Genomic DNA, 25,358 nt, shown 5'->3' with positions numbered 1-25,358 from the left:
TTATCTGTGGTGCCCAGAAACCACTGACTTCCTGGAATTTTTATTAAGAATTCCACATTCCTGCCATGTTTTTCAGATACTGTGGCCTCCGCCAATAAATTCTAATAAATTTTCACTTCTTTTCTTTCAGTAACATCCTAGAGAATATGATTCAGACGCAAATTAATCACCGATCATGTTAATGGCTCCTAGGAGTTTACTTCCGATACCCTTTATTATATTAAATCAACTTGATAGTGTGCTAGATCATTGCTCAGCTGGGTTTTCATAAAAGCACTGGTATTTAATATGATTTATACCTGGTTTTCTGCTAATATCTTTGCTTATTGTATGCTTTATTTTTAAAACAGACATTCTTAGCTAATGGCACCCCTTTAAAATATATCATACTTTAAAAATATTTCACAGGAAGCATTTTACAGTAAAATATGTTACTTATGGGCTTCCCTGGTGGCGCAGTGGTTGAGAATCTGCCTGCTAATGCAGGGGACACGGGTTTGCGCCCTGGTCTGGGAAGATCCCACATGCCGCGGAGCGACTAGGCCCGTGAGCCACAACTACTGAGCCTGCGCGTCTGGAGCCTGTGCTCCGCAACAAGAGAGGCCGCGATAGTGAGAGGCCCGCGCATCGCGATGAGGAGTGGCCCCCGCTTGCCACAACTAGAGAAAGCCCTCGCACAGAAACGAGGACCCAACACAGCCAAAAATAAATAAATAAATAAACAAATAAATAAATAAATAAATATGTTACTTATATTACAGTCACTTAATAGTGAACAGGAACAATTTATTTAATTTACAATCAAAATGTTAATATTTGACTTGTAGTTTGGAAAATGTACATGTACATATATATGTTTTGCTTGTTTAAAAGATCAATTATATGTCAAGATTATTAGAAAATTTAAAGCACTGTATTTTTTTAAAGCTTTGCAGCAAAGGGGCAGCTCTGGGAAAACCATTTGAAGCATCTGCTGAAGATGTAGCAAGTGTGGCAAGTTTCATTGAGACAAAGCTTGCTACATGCTATCTACGGATGAGGAAACCTGACCTTGCCCTGAATCATGCACACAGGTAAAATGAAGTGTTAATAGCTACAAATAAGTACTATCTGTGCAAGCAGCGGGTATTATGTGAGAGTTAACATATTAACATATGTTAATCATTATGTTATTATGATTAACTTAGATTCCATTTAAATTTAAAGACAAAACAAAAAACATTTCTTTACTACTCGATTTATGTTAAACTAAGCAATCATAGAGATCACAAAGGGCATCTCAAAACCTAATGGAAGAAAGAGAACCATAAATAATTATCCAGAAAGCTAGACAAAATAAAAAGGCAGATAACTGTAGTAGCAAATTACAGCAGGAAGAAAGGAGGGAACGAATAAGGTTAAGTAAGGGATGAGAAGGATTTCCAAAATTGCCCAAAATACAGAGAATGGTAGAAGGAAATTCCAACTGTGAAACATGAGTAAAGACTCGAAAGCTTATCGCTTATTTGGAGATAGCATAGCTGATTCAAAGGATGCTATGCAGGGGTAAGTGTGACAGCTGTCCAAAGGTGTGAAACACTTTTTAATCTATGTCCTTAAAGATTTCTTTTATATATTTCTATCCCTCTTCAGAACTCTGTTTTAGCTTGTGGCTTCCTAGAATCCTCAGGGTTACCCAGCCCTATCTTTTTTTTCTATAAAAATGTCCTGTTTCCTAAAGGCCTTGCTCTTATCATGGGTAATATTCAGTTTAATCTACAGCAAAGATAAAGTGATTATGTTATGTCTTTCAAATAACTCTTTTCTTAGAATTATGACGCCTCTACCCCTCCCTGCCTGGCTTAGAGTGATTGACCTAAATATTTAGTCTTGTTCATTTTCTGATCTCACACATCCTGGACTTCTTTTGGATACAAATAATAAAACTAATATCAACATGAAAACATAATGCCTGCCCTGTTAATAACCATGAGGAAACACAATTATCAATTATATTAATACTCATTACGTGAGCAGGAGGTCTGCCAACATGCTAAAAATCATTTACAACTCTACATCCACAATGATGTAAAAGTTCTGCCAAAGATTCTTCATGGCTCTAAGGAGACCTCAAGCTTGTAGGCTTAAGCTTGACATCAAGGACAACAAAACCACTTTGAAATTCATAAGATAACCTGCTTGAAAGAAATTTTCTTGCTTTAAGTAAACTGCAGAACCTAAACATAGATTCTCTTTGACACCAAAGAAAATTAGACTCTATAGTTTCTGGAAACACCTTATGCAACCATCATTTTCAAACCCAATATCAGGACATATGGTTATGTCAAAGAATTTCATTCCATTTCCATTTGAAAGGAAAAAGCCACTTGGGTGACTTGTGAGCTCCATGGAAAAAAATATTTAAAATTGGAAATAGCCCAGAAAATCTATAGGCATACATAAACAATACTGAATTGAGATACACTTGAAAGTAATTATTTATCACCTTCTCCACGGTTTTCACTACACATAAGAAGTGCCACCAAAATGGCCTGCATATTAAGGAAAATATCTCCTGGATATTAGAATGGTTTGATGGATTTTCAAATCATTTTTAATAATAAAAGGATTCTAAATGGTATGGTCATGTCAATATTTAATTCAGTGTTATAAAAATAAGTAATGAACATTAATCAAAATTGTACTGTAAGAAACAAGGATGCAAGGATTAGTTTCAATAGATTCACTATTTAGGCTTAGAAACTTTTATTTTAAAACTAAGCATGCTCTTTCAAGACCTTGAAAATTACTGAAGGGAGGATGTATAATGATGAATAGTAAACTAATCTTCCCCATTATGCTAGGATTAACTATATTATATTTATATCCTTTTTATTCTATTGTAAAATAACTTTTGCTTCTTCTTCTAAGTTGAACATTAAGAAATGGAAATCAATAGAGGTTAAACAGTCAATTCATACAATTAACAATGCACCAACTGAAATAAATCATTTTGCTACCCAGCAAAATGTCATATTGCAGAACTGCAGAAGACAGTGCATATGATTCTAATATTTAAATGTTTTTAAAGATCTCAGATTTTAAAGTAGAGCCTGAAACATAAATATATTTCTCAAAATAAATAAATTAATCAGGATACTCAGTCTATAAATAGCCTACAACCATTAGTTATACACTGAATGCAGAATTTTGCTTTTGTATTATTACCACATTGTGATGGTTGATACTAATCATGGATCAAAATTAAAATATTCCCTTTTTGCATTTATTTGCATTTGCTGAAGCATCCTTTCTTTAATTTTATGTAAATGTGAGGTCTACTGCATATCTTTAGGGGATTTGTTAACACAAAAATTAGCTTGAAAACCATCACATAGTTTTGCTTCTGATAAAAAGTAACTGCATATTGTTCTGTCATGTAGAAGACTACAAGAACCATAACTTTATGGTTTTAGGTTCAACAAAGATACATTTTGAAATTAGGCAAGTGTTGACATTTATAATATGATAATAAGTAATACAAAGGCTTCAGAAACAACTGTTAACAAGTTTTTCTTTTTTTAAATAACATATCCAAAGTGGCAAATATGGATATCATTTTTTTTTTTTTTACTTCAACCAAAAGTGATGCCTAGACTCATCAGTCAAACATATCAACTCTGTGCTCACTTCATCAAACTAGTATCATTGTTTATCAGTGGTGTCTTGAACATTCCTAAGACTGATTTCTAATTACTGCTATCTTATCAAGAATAGAAATCCTGCTATAACTCTTTTCCTATCATATAATTATATGTTTATATTTATAATTGTAAAGATTCTAATGATGCATATCAACTTTTTTGCATATTTCCCACCTTTATATTGCTGTTGTTTGCTTGTTTTTGCTGCAGAATTTTGATGCCACAAGGTGGCAGGCAAGATGAAGTCTAAAATAGCAAATATGTGGAAATGAGCCTCTTTTCAAAATTGTAATGGTGTCATCTACATTCATTCATTCATTCAGCAAATATTTATTGAATGCTCACCAAGAGCTTCTGCTAGGCAGTGGGGGTGGCAGTTGTAAACAGGAAATATGTGGTGTTTATGCACATTAGAAGAGGTAGCAAAGTTTAAAAAACAAACAAATACTAATAAATATGAGAAAAAAGAGAGTGTGATAAATGTAATGAAGGTAATGACATAATTTCAGGTTGCAGAGGCAGCATTGTATATTAAATCAGAGCATGGAGTCTGAATCTGACTGCTCAGGTTTTAATTCTGACTCCCCCACTCACCAGTTAGCCTGAGTTTAATTCTCTATAAAATTAGGTTATAATAATATTACCTACTTCATAAATACTATATCACAAGGTTTTGTGAAAATTAAACATAAACCCATGGATTCTTTATTCCAGCCATGATAGAGTTACTGGTACTGGGCCTGCCTTCCTGCTATAAATAAGTATAAAACTGGACAAAATATATGAGACGACTCTGTTTAGGCACTGGAAAATGGTCATAGCAGGACTTTGATCCTTGAGAGAAGGACAGTATACATGGTGAGCCCCACAATTTTCTTAGCTTTTTGCTGGGGTTGTTTTCCTGCCCTTACTTGGGGAGTTGGCGATCACGTTAAATGTTAAACTGAAATCTCAATGGGCTGAGGAAGCAGAGATTAGAATACCAGGCTGCCAAAAAAGCTGTAATTTACAGGGCAGGTGACCAAAGGAGAAATAGCTATGTGAGGGGGTTGGGGTTAGAAGACTGCATGAGGATTTGCTGCAGGTTCTTGGCCAATATAAGAAGTGAGACGTCATGTAGCAGAGACTGCCTGCTATGGGACTAAGTGCTAAGTGAAAATACCAGAGGACCTGCAGTGATGGGAGATCCTGAAGTACCAGTGTGAAGAGACCTCACTGAGTACCTAAGGCATTCAGCTCAAATCCCAGAAAGACCATGCTTTAAGAGTTAGTACCATGACCTCCAAAATGGACCACTCCTTAGGATTAAACTCAAAGGCAAAACAGACCTGCCTTAATAGAGACTAAAACCATGCATGACCTGAACAAGAGTATTTTCCATTTAATTGCCTGATAGGAAAAATATTCAACAACTTTGCAGGGATGATGTCATAATCTCAATTCCTTACAAAATTTCATCCAAAATGTCCAGCATAAAACTAAAAATTTCTGTACATTCAAAGAAATAGGGAGATGAGACTCATATTTAAGAAAATAAACAGTCCATACAATCATACCCCAAGATGGCTCAGATGTTAGAATTGGTAGAAAAAGATTTTAAAGAAGCTACAAAAAATAGATCCAAGGATCCTGAGGCAAAGATGATCATAACAAGTGAAGAGATGAGAATCTCAACAGAAAAATAGAAACTATAGAAAAAAACCAAATGGAGATTTTAGCATGGATTAATGAAATATCTAAAATAAAAATATACTGATTGACCTTGACATCAGATTGAAGACTAAGTACTAAAGAAAGGATTAGTGAACATGAAGACAAATCAGTAGAAATTACCCCATATAAACACAGAGGAAAAAAAGATATTTTAAAAAATTAACCAATGCTTCAGCGACCTATTCTCAGAAACAGTAACAGGCAATCTAGCATACATGTAACTGTCCCAAAGGGAAAAGAAAGAGAGAAAAGGGCATAAAAGTAATTACTAGAAATTTTCCATATTTGATTTTAAAAAAAGTAAAATCTAGTTAGCCCCAACTAAAATAAATACAAAGAGAACCACATCTAGAAACAGCATAAGCAAACTTTTGAAAAATCAAGACAGAGAGAAAATATTAAAGGCAGATAAAAGAAAACAACATGTAACACACAGGGACAATGATACAAATAACAGGTGACTTTTAATCAGAAATAATGGAGACCAAAGTACCATGGAAAAAGAAGTTTAAAGTGCTGAAAGAAAAATGATGTCAAACAAGAATTCAACAACAACACAAAAATTCTTCAAAATGAGAGTGAGATAAATACATTTTTAAATAACTAAAGTTAAAAATTAATCTTGAGCAGATGTGCACTTTGAGAAATGATAAATAAGATATTTCAAGCTGAAGTAAATGACAGTAGAGTAAAATTTGCATCTACAAAAAGGAATGAAGAGCATCAGAAATGGTAAATAAGTGAGTAAACATAAAACACTATATTTCTTCTCAAAATTTATTTAAGAATGAATGACTAAATATTATGACATAGTATGAGTGTGTTTCGTGTTTGGTAATTGTAATTGTTGTTGCTTTTGTTGTGGTCATCCATTTACAATGCTTGGTGTCAGTCTATTTATCTCTTGTAAAAATAAAATACAGTGTGTGTGTGTGTGTGTGTGTGTGTGTGTGAAAATAAATAAATAAATAAAAAATACAATGCAAAGACAAAGAAAAAAAAGAATGAATGACTAAGGAAAAAATAGTGTTCTATCATATTATCTAAGGTAAAAATAATAAATAATAAGATTATATATTTTGATGTGCAATATTTGAGTACAATATCACAAAAACCTGTGGGAGGAGGCACAACTGGAATTTTACTACTAAAGTTTTTACATGAGGTAGTACAATATTAACTCTAAGTAGCCTGTGTTAAATTAAAAATGCATGTTATAATCCCTAGAGTAATCATTAAAAATATTATGAGTATAGCTAGAAAGCCAATTATGGACTTAAAATTATATATACTAAAGAATATTTAATTAACTGAAGTCAAGAAAGGAGGAAGAGAAGAACAAATAATGGATGGGATACTGGAATATAATAGCAAGACAACAGGTTTGAACAAAATCATTAATAATTACATTAAACATACTACACTAATTGACTAAACAATCCAATTATAAGGCAGATATCGTCAGTCTGGATTAAATCACAAGATTCAACTATGTTCTATCTACAAAAAGACATAGTTTGAAAGTAAAAGGAAGGAAAATGACATACCATACAGTAAACATAAAAATCTGTTTTTCTGTCAGGCTTGGCTATGTTACTATCAGACAAAGTAGGTCTCAAGAAAAGGAGTATTGCTTTTCGCCAAACGCTGCCAATATGGTGTTCAGGCACTTCGTGGAGGTTGGCCGGGTGGCCTACGTCTCCTTTGGGCCTCATGCCAGGAGGCTGGTCGCGATTGTAGATGTTATTGATCAGAACAGAGCTTTGGTGGATGGACCTTGCACTCAAGTAAGGAGACAGGCTATGCCTTTCAAATGCATGCAGCTCACTGACTTCATCCTCAAGTTCCCACACAGTGCCCGCCAGAAGTATGTCCGAGAAGCCTGGGAGAAGGCAGATATCAATGCAAAGTGGGCAGCCACAAGGTGGGCCAAGAAGATTGAAGCCAGAGAAAAGAAAGCCAAGATGACAGATTTTGATCGTTATAAAGTCATGAAGGCAAGAAAAATGAGGAACAGACTAATCTAGCTTGAAGTTAAGAAACTTCAAAATGCAGCTCTCCTGAAGGCTTCTCCCAAGAAAGCACTTGCTGCTAAGGGGGCAGCTACGGCAGCTGCTGCGAAGGTTCCAGCAAAAAAGATGACCGCTACAGGTAAGAAGGCTCCAGCCCAGAAGGTTCCTGCCCAGAAAGCTGCAGGCCAGAAGGCAGCACCTCCTCCAAAGGCTCAGAAAGCTCCAGCCCAGAAAGCACCTGCTCAAAAGGCATCTGGCAAGAAAGCATGAGAGCATAAGAGGCTGTTATAAACAGAATAAAGGTTCTTTTTGACATGCTGGCAAGAAAAAAAAAAAAAAAGAAGAAGAAAAGGAGTATTACCAAGGATAAAAATAAGGCTCAACAAAATTTTGAAAATTTGAAATCTGACAGAGCTTGTTCTCTGACTATAATGCAATTAAATTAGAAATCATTAAGATATCTAGAAAAACCCCTCCAAATACTTGGAAATTAAGCAATACATATCTAAATAACCCATCAGTCAAAATATAAAAAAATAAAATAACAAAGGCATGGATTTGAATTTCTGCTTCATCACTTACTAGCTTTGACTTTCACAAGTAACTTAACTTCACTTTGCCTCAGTTTTCTCATCTTTAAATCTAAGTAAACTGGTTAAAATCACTCCTAAATCTTAAAATATATCAGATTTGTATTTTGTTTCAATCCCACCACCAATAACGAATGCAGATTATTTTCAATGGTAATAACAGCAATAAACTCTATATATGCATAGAGGACACTATTATTTTTAAAATACCCTTTAGATGTGAAAAGATGTTCAACATCCCTACTTATTGGAGAAATGCAAATCAAAACTACAGTGAGATACCACTTACACCAGTCACAATGGCCATCATTAATAAGTCTACAAATAACAAATGCTGGAGAGGGTGCGGAGAAAAGGGATCCCTCCTACATTCCCATTAGTGGGAATGGGAATGTGCTGCAGCCACTATGGAAAACAATATGGAGGTTCCTCAGAAAACTAAAAATAGAATCACCATATGATGCATCAATCCCACTCCTAGGCATATATCTGGACAAAACTGTAATTCAAAAAGATACATGCACCCCTATGTTCATAGCAGCATTATTCACAATAGCCAAGACATGGAAACAACCTAAATGTCCATCAAGAGACGAATGAATAAAGAAGATGTGGTACATATATGCAATGGAATCCTACTCAGCCATAAAAAAAAAGAACAAAATAATGCCATTTGCAGCAACATGGATGCAACTAGAGATTATCATACTAAGTGAAGTAAGTCAGAAAGAGAAAGACAAATACCATATGATATCACTTATATGTGGAATCTAAAATATGACACAAATGAACTTATCTACAAAACAGAAACAGACTCACAGACATAGAGAACAGACTTGTGGTTGCCAAGGGGAAGGCGGGGTGGGGGAAGGATCAACTGGGAGTTTGGGGTTAGTAGATACAAACTATTACATATAGAATGCATAAAAAACAAGGTCTTACTGTATAGCACAGGGAACTATATCCAATAGCCTGGGATAAACCATAACGGAAAAGAATATAAAAAAAAGAGTGTATATATGTGTATAACTGAGTCACTTTGCTATACAGAAATTAACACAACATTGTAAATCAACTATACTTCAATAAAAAAAATAAGATAAAATAAAATACCCTTTTTGAACCCAAGATATACTCAATAAAGTAGACAATTTGGAAACTTCTATGAAAATACAACTTTGGGGGGCATCATTATTTATAACTTTGAGGATAATTAAAATGTTCAGAGGTGATATGAGCTTAAAGCATTACAGAGATTCATGAGTTTTAGAATAAACTGGTTCATAATAGAAGTAACAGAAATTTTGAAAATTTCTTGCAGATCTCATGAAATGAGATATTTTAAATACAACATGCTCCTCTTTACCATAACTGAATGTTCAAAATTTGGCCAGGAGTGACATCAGAGATATGGCAGAACAGGAGGTTCCCAGCTTGTATCATCCCCTGGCAACAATAACTTGGCAGCCATTCACAGACAAAAAGTGTCTTTGTGGGAGCTTTGGAATCCAGGTAGGACACTGTGAAACCTCAGGGGGGCCCACGACCAAGGAAGTCTGTTTTAATAAAGCAGGCCCAAACAAGGGGGATGGCACCCCTATAGTGTCCCTAGCAAGACTCAGAAACAGTTCTGACCCTGTGGATTTGGCTATAGCCCCATTTGACCTTGGTCCTGCCACCAGCACAAGATGCCAGGGAACCTAGGAGAAGTCATGCCTGTCTATGCCTCAGTAATAAACCCACAGCTATGGACACTTAAGTAACTCATGATCTGACTCCATCCCCTTTCAGCCACCATCCATAAGCAGTCCTACCAGCCCAGGGACCTGGCTGGAGACATACTTATTTGCATCCCCAGAGATCCTGAAATGTCCCTGTGACACAGCTCTAGCCCCTCCCCACTGCAGTCAGGGAACAGTTCTACCCACCTAGGGATCTGGTGGGAGACATGACCATCCATGCCGTCAGAGCTATGACTTCAGATCTCATTTCCAGTTGTGTACCCTGAAGCAATCTTGGGCCTCAGTTCCAGCTCCTATCAGCCATAGTCCAGAGCCAGCCAGTCTGTCCAGGGACCCACCCAGTGGCCCAGTAGAAGCCCTTCCAAGGACTCAAAGAGAGGCATATCTTTCCACATACCTGATAACAGGACCACTGTCTGCAGAGCCTGAAGTGGAACCTTGTACCAGCACCAGCCCTACTAATCAAGGTTCTAGAGGCAGTTCTGTCCATCCAGGGACCAAGTAGGATCCACACCAGCCCAAGTCCCTGGTAACAGGCTCACCAAACACAGAGCCCACTGTGAACACAGCAACAGCCAAGTAATCTAGCTCTAATCCATCTCAGCTGTAATTCTGCAGGTAATCCCATCAGCCTGGGCAACCAACAGAAGCCAACATTGGAGCACCTAAATATTTAAGGCAAATATTAACAGACTGAAGGAATAAATAGACAGAAATACAATAATAGTAGGGAACTTCAATACCCCACTCTCAATAATGGATACATTATCCAGACAGAAAATCAATAAGGAAAAAACAGACTTGAATAACACTATAGACTAAATTGATATAATTGACATATACAGAACATTCCATCCAACAGCACAAGAATACACATTTTTTCCAACCACACACAGAACATTCTCCAGGATAGATCATATGTTGGCCCACAAAGCAAGTCTTAACAAATTAATGAAGATTGAAATCATATCAAGTATCCCTTTCCAACCACAATGATATAAAACTAGGAATAATAATAGGAGGAATATTGAAAAATTCAGAAATACATGTAAATTAAACAACATACTCTGGAAAATCCAATAAAAAAGAAATCAGAAGATATCTTGAGACAAACAAAAATGAAAACAACATACCAAAAACTTATGTAATGCAGCAAAAGCAGTTCTAAGAGGGAAATTTATAGCAGTAAACAACTACATTAAGAAAAAAGGAAGATGTCAAATAAGCAACCTAACTTTACACCTCAAGGAACTTGAAAAAGAAGAACAAACTAAGCCCAAATTTAGCAGAAGGAAGGAAAGAATAAAGATTAGAGCAAAACGAATGAAAAAGAGACTAGAAAAACAATGTAAAAAATCAACAAAACTAGAAGATGTTTTGCAAAGATAAATAAAATTGACAAAATTTTAGCTAGACTAACCAAAAAAAAAGAGAGAGGACTCAAAATTATAAATGAATGAGAAGACATTACAGCTTATATCACAGAAATACAAAGGATCATAAGAGACTACTATGAAATATTATACACCAACAAACTGGATAGCCTAGAAGATATGGACAAATTCCTAGAAACATACAACCTGCCATGAAAAACATCATGAAGAAATAGAAAATCTGAACAGACTAATAATAAGTATGCATTTTGAAGCAGCAATAAAAAGCCTCCCAACAAAGAAAAGACTAGGACCAGATGACTTCACTAGTGAATTATACCAAACATTTAAGTAATTAACACCAGTCCTTCTCAAACTCTTTCAAAAGTAGAAGAGGAGGAAATACTTCCAAACTAATTTTACAAGGCCAGCATTACTCTAATACCAAAGACAAATAAGGACACTACAAGAAAGGAAAATTACAGGTCAATATCCTTAATGAAAATAGATGCAAAAGTCATGAACAAAATACTAGCAAAGCAAATTCAACAGCACATTGAAAGGATCACACATCATAATCAAGTGAGATTTATTCTTGGCATGCAAGGTTCCCAGGACATACACAAATTAACAAACATGATATATCACCTTAAGAAAATAAAAGATAAAAATTATATGATCATCTGAATAGATGCAGGAAAAAAGCATTTGACAAAATTTAACATTCTTTCATGATTAAAAACTCTCAACAAATTAGGTATAAAAGGAATGTACCTCAACATAATAAAGACAACATATGACCATCATACTCAACAGTAAAAAGCTGAAAGTTCTTCCTCTAAGATCAGGAATAAGATAAGGATTCTGACTCTTGCCATTTTTAATTCCACATAGTACTGGAAGTCCTATACAGAGTAATTAGGCAAGAAAAATAAATAAAAGCCATGTAAATAAGAAAGGAAGAAGCAAAACTGTCTCTATTTGCAGATGATATGATCTTATAAATAGAAAGCCTTAAAGCCTCTGCAAAGAAACTGTTAGAACTAATAAATGAATTCAGCAAAGTTGCAGGATACAAAATTAATATACAAAAATTATTTGCATTTCTATACACAACAGTGACTATCCAAAAAAGAAATTAAGAAAACAATCTTATTTATAGTAGCATCAAAAATAATAAAATAATACTTAGGAATAAATTTAACTAAGGAGATGAAATACCGGTACACTGAAAACTGTAAGACATTGATGAAAGATGGAAGAAAACACAAATAAATAGAAAGGTATCCTGTATTCATGGATTGGAAGAATAAATATTGTTAAAATTCCATACTACCCAAAGAAATCTATAGATTTAGTGTAGATTTATACACTAAATATAAAAAAGTTCAATGGCATTTTTCAAAGAAGTAGAAAAAAATCAGTCAAAATTCATGTGGAACCACAAAAAAACTGAATAGCCAAAGCAATCTTGAGAAAGAAGAACAGAGCTGAAGGCATCAACTTCCTGACTTCAAACTATATTACAAAGCTATCAAACCAGAATGGTACTGGAAAAGAATAAAGAGCCCAGAAGTAAATCCACATGTATATGGTCAATGAGTCTAAGACAAGGATGTCAAGAATACAAAATGGGAAAAGGATAGTCTCTTTAATAAATGACATTGAAAAAACTGGATATCCACATGCAAAAGAATGAAATTAGACCCTTACATTATACCATATACAAAAATCAACTCAAAATGGATTAAAGACTTAAACTAAGAGCTGAAACTATAAAACTCCTAGAAGAAATCATAGGGGAAAATCTCTTTGACATTGGTCTTGGCAGTGATGTTTTGGATATGACACAAAAGCACAAGCAACAAAAGCAAAAATAAACGAGTGGGGCTATGTCAAACTAAAAACTTATGCACAGCAAAGGAAATAACAAAATGAAAAGGTAACCTATGAAATAAAAGAAAATATTTGCAAACCATATATTAGGGGTTGCAAACCATGGCAAGGGGTTAGATATCCAAAATATAGAGGGAAGAGATATGGGGATATATGTATATGTATAGCTGATTCACTTTGTTATAAAGCAGAAACTAACACACCATTGTAAAGCAATTATACTCCAATAAAGATGGTAAAAAATTTGAAAAAAAAAATATATATACATAAGGAACTCTTACAACTCAATAGCAAAAAAAACCCCTGATTTTAAAAATGGGCAAAAGATTGGAACAGACATTTTTCCAAAGAAGACATAAAAATGGCCAACAGATATATGAGCATCACTAATCATCAGGGAAATGCATATCAAAACAATGAACTACCACCTCAGACCTGTTAGAACAGCTATTATCAAAAAGGCAAGATAACAAGTATTAGCAACGATGTGGAAAAAGGGAACCCTTGTGCACTGTTGATGGAAATGTAAACTATTATAGCCAAAATGTAAAACAATATGGAGGTTCCTCGAAAAATGTTAAAGGAACTACAATATGACCCAGCAATCCCACTGCTGGATATACAGCCAAAGAAACAAAGTCAGTATCTTGAAAAAACATCTGCACTCCCGTGTTCACTACAACATTATTCACAATACCCAAGATGTAAAACAATCTAAGTGTCTGTTGACAGATGAATGGATAAAGAAAATGTGAAACAGATACATACACACACACAATATTATTCAGCCATAAAAAAGTAGGGAATCCTGCAATTTGTGACAATATGAATGAACCCGGAGGACATTAAACTAAGTAAAATAAGCCAGACACAGAAAGACAAACACTGTATGATCTCACTTATATCTGGAATCTAAAAAGTCTAACTCAGAGAACCAGAGAGTAAACTATTTGTTGCTAGGGCCTGAAGGTGGGGAAAATGTGGAGATATTCGTCAAAGGGCATAAACTTTCAGCATGGTGACTATAGTTAATAATACTGTATTGTATACTTGAAATTTGATAAGAAAGATGCTGAGAGTTCTCACCACACTGGGGAAAAAAAAAAAAAAAGGTAACTATGTGAGATGTGAGGTGATAGGTGTGTTAAGTGATTGCAGTAGTCATTTCACAATGTATACATGTAACAAACTATTACATTTTACACCTTAAATACATACAGTTTTTGGCAAGTATGCCTCAATAAAACTTAGGGGAAAATTAAAATTAAAATAGCTAAGCTAAAAAAAAAAAGTGGCCATTAAATTCAACAAGTCAATAGCATTCAATGAAACAAAATTCTCACAATCTTAGGTGAACTTAAAACCACAATACTAATAGTAAAACAAAAGAGGACATTGCTGGAGCCAGTTTCTTGATATGAAAAAATGTTTAGGTTACTAAGTATCAGTGTTGATACTGCTTATAGGGGGATAATAATAGGAAACACAAAAGAAAAAGATGTGATCTTACCTGAAGTATACATAACCCTGGGTACCTTAAAAGATGTGATCTTACCTGAAGTATACATAACCCTGGTGCTTTGCTTTGAGAAAACATATGGGTGACTATTTTGATGACACTGCCATTCATAAAAAACATTACATTACCCATGCTGTTTTTCTAAACTCTTAAGGAAAGGGCTTCAGTTTAAATATCCCTGCTCTTCCTAGTCCTATCCTCTGTGATCCCTAAATTACAGGTTGTTACTTTCAGTTGAATGAAATAAGCATAGTCTGTATGTGTTTGTGTGCCTGTGTATGCTTGTATGTTTGCATGAGCTTGCAAGTGTGGAGAAAACAAGGGGAAATCATGGCATGCCATTTTAAGGATATCTGGTTGGACTTTTAGCAAGTAGGCACTTTGCCTCTTTGAGAAGTTAGGCATATTAAAACACTGTATGAATCATTAGTACATTTACATCTCTTTCTATTTTACCCCCATAAAAATATATTTACCTATAAAAAAGATGCTCTCACTGAAGATTGTATTAAACACTCCAAGTTTTCCTTTCAACCCTAAAAAGGAATATAAAGCATGCCAATTTCTATGGAAAGGCAAAGATTGTGTTCACTGTACCATACTGCAGGGAACAGGTACAATACCTCTCTGCAGTGCAAAGCTGACCATGTTAAACAACTGTTCTCAAGCAGGAACAAGAACAAGCATTTATTGAACACCTGCCAGGTAGCAGGTGTGAATTAGGCATTTCATATGCCATCTCAGTTAATCCTTCCAAATAACTTCCTGAGAAAGTTTCCTTACTACCATTTACAGATGAAGGAACTACATCCCAGCAAATCTATGACATCACAGTAATTTTTCTTTCTCCTAGATATTCTGGCTGTCATCACATTTCATCCTAAATTATGAAAATCATAGCATCTTTAAAATTTGAAGGGGTTCCCATACAGACGGTGGTGGCAGTGGGATGTGGTGGGCATTTTCCCTGTAATTAGAAAATCTAGGTGCAACTACCATTTCACTGGTTGTTTTGGAAAAGCCTTGAATTCCTCGTGTATGATTTATGGATAATAATGCTTAGCTTGGCAAGTTAACTGTACAATATTGATGCAACATAGCTTTTAAATCACAAGACTCTAATATACATTACCAGTTTTCACCCTTCCTTTACCCGAAGCCTGCCCCTTCTTTGTGATCATCACATGAATCAATAAAAATAGCCTTGTAAGGTAAATACATGGCCTTAGTTCTGAAAGAAATAAATAATAAGAAAAAAGATAATGAAGATTAAAGCAAATAAATTCCAGAAAACAATTAAACATGGCCATATATTACCCAAGGAATATAAATGGCTAAATGTCCCAGTCATTATGTGCTTATCTTAGTAAGAACCCAAGAAATAGGACACTGATGGCTCAGATATCTTATTAGAAATTTATTTTCTACAGAAGGATGAGGAGAAGGGGAGGAGGAGGAGGAAAGGAGGAGAAGGAGGGGAAGGGAAGAGGGGAAGAGAGGAAGAGAGGAATGGGAGGAGGAACAGGAAGAGATAACAATGACCATGTCTGATACGAGAGGAAAATTTGAACACGTAGCAAAGGCAAAAAAACTAGCAAACAAACAAAAAAACACAAAACATACTGACCCCTTCTTAAGTTTTCAGTGATAGGCAGGTTCTGAAGCTGGATCAGATTCCTTGAGTTGCCTGCCCAAGTTGCAAAGATGTGATAAAAGGATCATACTCTGTTTATATTACAGAGTAATATAAACAAATATAGTAATGTAAATATGTAAACATATTTACAACCTTTCATGGCTATATTTGTAACACTTTTCATTATAACAGAGCCTGCAATAGATTAATTAAAACAACCCCACCTACAGCATTCCTCTATTGCCTCCATGACCCTTTGCCATTCCTCCCATGGCTCCTCACTGGGACATGTCACCTCCTACCCTTACATCCAAGTTGACAGCATTTTACTTTACAATCATCTTGCTTGGTGTCTTATTTCTTATCCTAGCTTCCACTCTTTTTCTTCTAACAATTTAGGCTAGTCTTAACTCTGAGGTCAGTTATCTATTCAGCTTTTATCTTTCCTTTCCATTTACTCATTGAGATAAAAATGGTTCATAAATGAAGAAGCAGTATATTAGCGTACGGGAGTGGTATCTGATGCAACAATGCATCTGTCAATCAGGACCTCTATAAAACTTAAATCTACCAGTTATTGTTGGTTTGTTCCCTTGTTTTTGATTTCCATATGGTTCTTGGAAGACAGAACAGAGAATGCTAATGCACAGTTCCCATGCTGAGTACTGCCTTCAGGAAATGTTGTTCATTTTGGTCCTCGAGGCTGGCAAGAAGGCTGCACAGACACTCCTTGTGGGTGGGTCTATTCTTACATTATTTTAAGAGGATTCTTTTATATTTGTTTCCCACTTTCTAATACACCAGCTTTTTTTTTTAACATCTTTATTGGAGTATAATTGCTTACAGTGTTGTGTTAGTTTCTGCTGTATAACAAAGAAAATCAGCTATATGTATACATATATCCCCATATCCCCTCCCTATCCCACCCCTCTAGGTGGTCACAACCTACTGGGAAGCAGTTACATAGCACAAGGAGATCAGCTCGGTGCTTTGTACACCAGCTTTAAAATCCATTCTCATGGGTTGAACAAGTCACTTAGCCTTTCTGCAATTTCTTCCTCTATAAATTCTCACTGGGATATTAAAAGCATTGATGTACTTAAAATTGTGAAATGTTCTAAAATTTGTAATTGGTGTGGCCTGGGGTAAGTACACATAATGAGAAAGATGAAATATGTTTGTTTCTACTTCCTGAAAGGTCAACTGAGTTTTTTAAATGTTCTAGATTTTCAAGGGCTAATTCTGTAACTACAAGTAAAGAAAAATAGAGGAGCTGCAAGTTTCCTTGTAATGTAGTGAAACAAGCTTCAGAAACCAAAGGCCTGGATTTGAATCTCTGCACATCATTCAGTAACCTTGACTTTCACAAGTCATTTAACTTATCTTTGACTCAGTTTCTGTACCTCTGAACAAGGGATAATAACAGTATCTTCCTCTACACTTGTAAAGGGGGTGAAAGGATATTATAGATATGAAAGTGTTTTGCAGGGGGGGGCACAGGGTGGAATGAATTGTGAGATTGGGATTGACATATATACACTATCAATACTATGTATAAAATAGATAACTAATGATAACATACTGTAGAGCACAGGGAACTCTACCCAATGCTCTGTAGTAACCTAAACGGGAAGGAAATCCAAAAAAAGAGGTGATATATGTATATATATAGCTGATTCACTTTGCTCTACAGCAGAAATTAACAAAACATTTTACAGCAACTATACCCCAATAAGAATTAATTAAAAAAAGAAAGTGTTTTGCAAATGGAAAATGTTTGTGCAAATCTTTTTTTTTCTTTTATTTACTAAATCAGAGTTTCTAAAAGTATTCCATCTGTCCTGCAAGATGTTCCACGAAAAGAAAAGGACTGCTGTCTAGAAGTTCATGAAATAGGAAACCCTAATCCTTTCTTAGATATTTATCAAGCACGTTAGCACATTAAGTCTGTGAGAAGTCCTACAGTCGAAAAAGTGATTTATTTTTTTTATTTTAACGTTTTTACTGGAGTATAATTGCTTTATAATGGTGTGATAGTTTCTGCTTTATAACAAAGTGAATCAGTTATACATATACATATATCCCCATATCTCCTCCCTCTTGCATCTCCCTCCCTCCCACCCTCCCTATCCCACCCTTCTAGCTGGTCAAAAAGCACCGAGCTGATCTCCCTGTGCTATGCAACTGCTTCCCACTACCTATCTACTTTACATTTGGTAGTGTATATATGTCCATGCCACTCTCTCACTTCGTCCCAGCTTACCCTTCCCCCTCCCTGTGTCCTCAAGTCCATTCTCTTGTAGGTCTGCGTCTTTATTCTGGTCTTGCCCCTAGGTCCTTCATGACCATTTTTTTTTTTTTTTTTTTTTTTTTTTTAGATTCCATATATATGGGTTAGCATACGGTATTTGTTTTCCTCTTTCTGACTTACTTCACTCTGTATGTCAGACACTAGGTCCATCCACCTCACTACAAATAACTCACTTTCGTTTCTTTTTATGGCTGAGTAATATTCCACTGTATATATGTGCCACATCTTCTTTATCCATTCATCTGTCGATGGACACTTAGGTTGCTTCCATGTCCTGGCTACTGTAAATACAGCTGCCATGAACATTGTGGTACATGACTCTTTATGAATTATGGTTTTCTCAGGGTATATGCCCAGTAGTGCCCAGTAGTGGGATTACTGGGTCATATAATAGTTCTATTTCTAGTTTTTTAAGGAACCTCCATACTATTCTCCATAGTGGCTGTATCAATTTACATTCCCACCAACAGTGTAGGAGGGTTCCCTTTTCTCCACACCCTCTCCAGCATTTATTGTTTGTAGATATTTTAATGATGGCCATTCTGACCAGTGTGAGATGATATCACACTGTAGTTTTGATTTGCGTTTCTCTAATGATTAACGATGTTGAGTATTCTTTCATCTGTTTCTTGTCAATCTGTATATCTTCTTTGGAGAAATGTCTATTTAGGTCTTCTGCCCATTTGTGCAATGGGTTGTTTGTTTTTTGGATATTGAGCTGCATGAGCTGCTTATATGTTTTGCAGATTAATCCTTTGTCAGTTGCTTCATTTGCAAATAATTTCTCCCATTCTGAGGATTGCTTTTTCGTCTTGTTTATGGTTTCCTTTCCTGTGCAAAAGCTTTTAAGTTTCATTAGGTCCCATTTGTTTATTTTTGTTTTTATTTCCATTTCTCTAGTAGGTGGGTCAAAAAGGATCTTGCTGTGATTTATGTCATGCAGTGTTCTGCCTATGTTTTCCTCTAAGAGTTTGATAGTGTCTGGCCTTAACATTTAGGTCTTTAATCCATCTTGAGTTTATTTTTGTGTATGGTGTTAGGGAGTGTTCTAATTTCATTGTTTTACATGTAGCTGTCCAGTTTTCCCAGCACGGCTTGTTGAAGAGGCTGTCTTTCCTCCACTGTATATTCTTGTCTCCTTTATCAAAGATAAGGTGACCCTATGTGCGTGAATTTATCTCTGGGCTTTCTATCCTGTTCCATTGATCTATATTTCTGTTTTTGTGCCACTACCATACTGTCTTGATTACTGTAGCTTTGTAGTATAGTCTGAAGTCACAGAACCTGATTCCTACAGCTCCGTTTTACTTTCTCAAGATTGTTTTGGTTATTCGGGGTCTTTTGTGTTTCCATACAAATTGTGAAATGTTCTCGTCTACTTCTGTAAAAAATGACAGTGGTAGTTTGACAGGAATTGCATTATATCTGTAGATTGCTTTGGGTAGTATAGTCATTTTCACAATGTTGATTCTTCCCATCCCAGAACATGGTATATTTCTCCATCTATCTGTATCATCTTTAATTTCTTTCATCAGTGTCTTATAATTTTCTGCATAGAGGTCTTTTGTCTCCTTAGGTAGGTTTATTCCTAGGTATTTTATTCTTTTTGTTGCAGTGGTAAATGGGAGAGTTTTCTTAATTTCACTTTCAGATTTTTCATCATTAGTGCATAGGAATGCAAGAGATTTCTCTGCATTAATTTTGTATCCTGCTCTTTACCAAATTCATTGATTAGCTCTAGTAGTTTTCTGGTAGCATCCTTAGGATTCTCTATGTATAGTACCATGTCATCTGCAAAGAGTGACAGCTTTACTTCTTCTTTTCCGATTTGGATTCCTTTTATTTCTTTTTCTTCTCTGATTGCTGTGGCTAAAAATTCCAAGACTATGTTGAATAATAATGGTGAGGGGGGCAACCTTGTTTTGTTCTTGATCTTAGTGGAGATGGTTTCAGTGTTTCACCATTGAGGATGGTGTTGGCTGTGGGTTTGTCATATATGGCCTTTATTCTGTTGAGGTCAGTTCCCTCTATGCCTACTTTCTGGAGGGTTTTTATCATAAATGGCTGTTGAATTTTGTGGAAAGCTTTCTCTGCATCTATTGAGATGATCATATGGTTTTTCTCCTTTGATTTGTTAATATGGTGTATCACATTGATTGATTTGCGTATATTGAAGAATCCTTGCATTCCTGGGATAAACCCCACTTGATCATGGTGTATGATCCTTTTAATGGGCTGTTGGATTCTGTTTGCTAGTGTTTTGTTGAGGATTTTTGCATCTATGTTCATCAGTGATATTGGCCTGTAGTTTTCTTTCTTTGTGACATCTTTGTCTGGTTTTGGTATCAGGGTGATGGTGGCCTCATAGAATGAGTTTGGGAGTGTTCCTCCCTCTGCTATATTTTGGAAGAGTTTGAGAAGGATAGGTGTTAGCTCTTCTCTAAATGTTTGATAGAATTCGCCTGTGAAGCCATCTGGTCCTGGGCTTTTGTTTGTTGGAAGATTTTTAATCACAGTTTCAATTTCAGTGCTTGTGATTGCTATGTTCTTATTTTCTATTTCTTCCTGGTTCAGTCTCAAAAGGTTGTGCATTTCTAAGAATTTGTCCATTTCTTCCAGGTTGTCCATTTGATTGGCATGTAGTTGCTTGTAGTAATCGCTCATGATCCTTTGTATTTCTGCAGTGTCAGTTCTTACTTCTCCTTTTTCATTTCTAATTCTATTGATTTGAGTCTTCTCCCTTTTTTTTCTTGATAAGTCTGGCTAATGGTTAATCAATTTTGTTTATCTTCTCAAAGAACCAGCTTTTAGTTTTATTAATCTTTGCTATCGTTTCCTTCATTTCTTTTTCATTTATTTCTGATCTGACCTTTATGACTTCTTTCCTTCTGCTAACTTTGGGGTTTTTTGTTCTTCTTTCTCTAATTGCTTTAGGTGTAAGGTTAGGCTGTTTATTTGAGATGTTTCCTGTTTCTTAAAGTAGCACTGTATTGCTATAAACTTCCCTCTTAGAATTGCTTTTGCTGCATCCCATAGGTTTGGGTCGTCGTGTTTTCATTGTCATTTGTTTCTAGGTATTTTTTGATTTCCTCTTTGATTTCTTCAGTGATCTCTTGGTTATTAAGGAGTGTATTGTTTAGCCTCCATGTGTTTGTATTTTTTACAGATTTTTCCCTGTAACTGATATCTAGTCTTATAGCATTGCGGTCAGAAAAGATACTTGATAACGATTTCAGTATTCTTAAATTTACCAAGGCTTCACTTATGACCCAAGATATGATCTATCCTGGAGAATGTTCCATGAGCAGTTGAGAAGAAAGTGTATTCTGCTGCTTTTGGATGGAATGTCATATAAACATCAATTAAGTCCATCTTGTTTAATGTATCATTTAAAGCTTGTGTTTCCTTATTTATTTTCATTTTGGATGATCTGTGCATTGGTGACAGCAGGGTGTTAAAGTTCCCTACTATGATTTTGTTACTGTCGATTTCTCCTTTTATGGCTGTTAGCATTTGCCTTATGCATTGGGGTGCTCCTATGTTGGGTGCATAAATATTTAAAATTGTTATATCTTCTTCTTGGATTGATCCCTTGATCATTATGTAGTGCCCTTCTTTGTCTCTTGTAATAGTCTTTGTTTTAAAGCCTATTTTGTCTGATATGAGAATTGCTACTCCAGCTTTCTTTTGATTTCCATTTGCATGGAATATCTTTTTCCATCCCCTCACTTTCAATCTGTATGTGTCCCTATGTCTGAAGTGGGTCTCGTATAGACAGCATATATACGGGTCTTGTTTTTGTATCCATTCAGCCGTCCACGTCTTTTGGTTGGAACATTTAATCCATTAATATTTAAGGTAATTATCGATATGTATGTTCCTATTACCATTTTCTTAATTGTTTTGGGTTTATTATTGTTGGTCTTTTCCTTCTCTTGTGTTTCCTGCCTAGAGACGTTCCTTTAGCACTTGTTGTAAAGCTGGCTTGGTGGTCCTCAATTCTCTTAGCTTTTGCTTTTCTGTAAAGTTTTTAATTTCTCCATCAAATCTGAATGAGATCCTTGCTGGGTAGAGTAATCTTGGTTGTAGGTTTTTCTCCTTCATCACTTTAAATATGTCCTGCCACTCCGTTCTGGCTTGCAGAGTTTCTGCTGAAAGTTCAGCTGTTAACCTTATGGGGATTCCCTTATGTGTTATTTGTTGTTTTTCCCTTGCTGCTTTTCATATTTGTTCTTTGTGTTTAATTTTTGATAGTTTGATTAATATGTGTCTTGGCATGTTTCTCCTTGGATTTATCCTGTATGGGACTCTCTGTGCTTCCTGGACTTGATTAACTATATCCTTTCCCAAATTAGGGAAATTCTCAACTATAATCTCTTCAAATATTTTCTCAGTCCCTTTCTTTTTCTCTTCTTCTTCTGGGACCCCTCTAATTCGAATGTTGGTGCATTTAATATTGTCCCAGAGGTCTCTGAGACTGTCCACAATTCTTTTCATTCTTTTTTCTTTATTCTGCTCTGCAATAGTTATTTCCACTATTTTATCCTCCAGGTCACTTATCCATTCTTCTGCCTCAGTTATTCTGCTACTGATCCCTTCTAGAGTATTTTTAATTTCATTTATTGTGTTTTTCATCATTGCTTGGTTCCTCTTTAGTTCTTACACATCCTTGTTAAATGTTTCTTGCATTTTGTCTAGTCTATTTCCAAGATTTTGGATCATCTTTACTATCATTATTCTGAATTCTTTTTCAGGTAGACTGCCTATTTCCTCTTCATTTGTTAGGTCTGGTGTGTTTTTACCTTGCTCCTTCATCTGCTGTGTGTTTCTTTGTCTTCTCATTTTGCTTAACTTACTGTGTTTGGGGTCTCCTTTTCGCAGGCTGCTGGTTCATAGTTCCCGTTGTTTTTGGTGTCTGCCCCCAGTGCGTAAGGTTGGTTCAGTGGGTTGTGTAGGCTTCCTGGTGGAGGGGACTAGTGCCTGTGTTCTGGTGGATGAGGCTGGATCTTGTCTTTCTGGTGGGCAGGTCCACGTCTGGTGGTCTGTTTTGTGGTGTCTGTGACCTTATTATGATTTTAGGCAGCCTCTCTGCTAATGGGTGGGGTTGTGTTCCTGTCTTGCTAGTTGTTTGGCATAGGGTGTCCAGCACTGTAGCTTGCTGGTCATTGAGTGGAGCTGGGTCTTGGCGTTGAGATGGAGATCTCTGGGAGATTTTCGCCATTTGATACTACATAGGGCTGGGAGGTCCCTCATGGACCAACGTCCTCAACTTGGCTCTCCCACATCAGAGGTACAGCCCTGTCACCTGGCTGGAGCACCAAGAGGCTGTCATCCACATGGCTCAGAAGAAAAGGGAGAAAAAAAGAAAGAAAGAAAGAAAAAGATAAAATAAAATAAAATAAACGTTATTAGAATAAAAAACAAAAAATAATTATTAAAAAAATTTTTTTAAGTAATTAAAAAAAAAGAAAGAAGAGAACAACCAAAAAAATCCACCAATGATAACAAGCACTGAAAACTATACTAAAAAAACATGGACAGAGAGAACCCTAGGACAAATGGTGAAAGTGAAGCTATACAGACAAAATCACACACAGACGCATACTCATACACACTCACAAAAAGAGAAAAAGGGAAAAATATATATATATATATCTTTGCTCCCAAAGTCCACCTCCTCAATTTGGGGTGATTCTTGGTCTATTCAGGTATTCCACAGATGCAGGGTACATCAAGTTAACTGTGGAGATTTAATCTGCTGCTCCTGTGGCTGCTGGGAGAGATTTCCCTTTCTCTTCTTTGTTCGCCCAGCTCCTGGGATTCAGCTTTAGATTTGGCCCTGCCTCTGTGTGTAGGTCGCCTGAGGGCATCTGTTCTTTGCCCAGACAGGACGGGGTTAAAGGAGCAGCTGATTCGGGGGCTCTGGCTCACTCAGGCCAGGGGGAGGGAGGCGTACGGAGTGCGGGGCGAGCCTGCGGTGGCAGAGGTCGGCGTGACGTTGCACCAGCCTGAGGCACGCCATGTGTCCCCCTGGGGAAGTTGTCCCTGGATCACGGGACCCTGGTAGTGGCGGGCTGCACAGGTTCCCGGGACGGGAGGTGTGGGGAGTGACCTGTGCTTGCACACAGGCTTCTTGGTGGCGGCAGCAGCAGCCTTAGCGTCTCATGCCCGTCTCTGGGGTCCGCGCTGATAGCCACGGCTCGTGCTCGTCTCTGCAGCTCCCTTAAGCAGCGCTCTTAATCCCCTCTCCTCACGCACCAAGAAACAAAGAGGCAAGAAAAAGTCTCTTGCCTCTTCGGCAACTCCAGACTTTTTCCCGGACTCCCTCCCAGCTAGCTGTGGCGCACTAGCCCCCTTCAGGCTGTGTTCACGCCGCCAACCCCAGTCCTCTCCCTGCGATCCGACCGAAGCCGGAGCCTCAGCTCCCAGCCCCCGCCTGCCCCAGCGGGTGAGCAAACAAGCCTCTCGGGCTGGTGAGTGCTGGTTGGCACCGATCCTGTGTGCTGGAATCTCTCCACTTTGCCCTGCGCACCCCTGTTGCTGTGCTGTCCTCCGTGGCTCCGAAGCTTCCCCCCTCCGCCACCAGTAGTCTCCGCCCGCGAAGGGGCTTCCGCGTGTGTGGAAACCTTTCCTCCTTCACAGCTCCCTCCCACTAGTGCAGGTCCATTCCCTTATCTTTTGTCTCTGTTTTTTCTTTTTCTTTTGCCCCACCCAGGTACGTGGGGAGTTTCTTGCCTTTTGGGAGGTCTGAGGTCTTCTGCCAGCGTTCAATAGCTGTTCTGTAGGAGTTGTTCCACGTGTAGATGTATTTCTGATGTATTTGTGGGGAGGAAGGTGATCTCCACGTCTTACTCTTCCACCATCTTGAAGCTCCTCCTGTTTG

At 36.7% G+C, this 25,358-nt stretch overlaps 2 protein-coding genes and 1 long non-coding RNA gene across 3 annotated transcripts in view; all 3 read left to right on the top strand.

Annotated features, from left to right (window-relative positions):
* The window catches only part of LOC309659389, a 538,108-nt gene that overhangs the window by 65,647 nt on the left and 447,103 nt on the right, over positions 1-25,358 (top strand). The window lies entirely within an intron of this gene.
* The window catches only part of SPATA16 (spermatogenesis associated 16), a 228,455-nt gene that overhangs the window by 54,252 nt on the left and 148,845 nt on the right, over positions 1-25,358 (top strand). The window contains exon 2 of the mRNA XM_082459084.1: positions 928-1,073. Within this exon, the coding sequence (XP_082315210.1) occupies positions 928-1,073 (146 nt within the window). The remainder of the gene's footprint in view (positions 1-927; positions 1,074-25,358) is intronic.
* Positions 7,014-7,759, top strand: LOC309659352 (large ribosomal subunit protein eL14-like). Its single transcript, XM_082459053.1, is given in 2 exon segments — positions 7,014-7,420; positions 7,424-7,759. Coding segments are annotated over 2 exon segments (624 nt in total). The 5' UTR covers positions 7,014-7,051; the 3' UTR covers positions 7,679-7,759.

The sequence above is a fragment of the Balaenoptera physalus genome, assembly GCF_965194825.1.
Source record: "Balaenoptera physalus genome assembly, chromosome: 4".
Taxonomy (NCBI): domain Eukaryota; kingdom Metazoa; phylum Chordata; class Mammalia; order Artiodactyla; family Balaenopteridae; genus Balaenoptera; species Balaenoptera physalus.
Note: the sequence above shows the minus strand (reverse complement) of the source record. Positions and strands in the feature narration are given on the sequence as shown.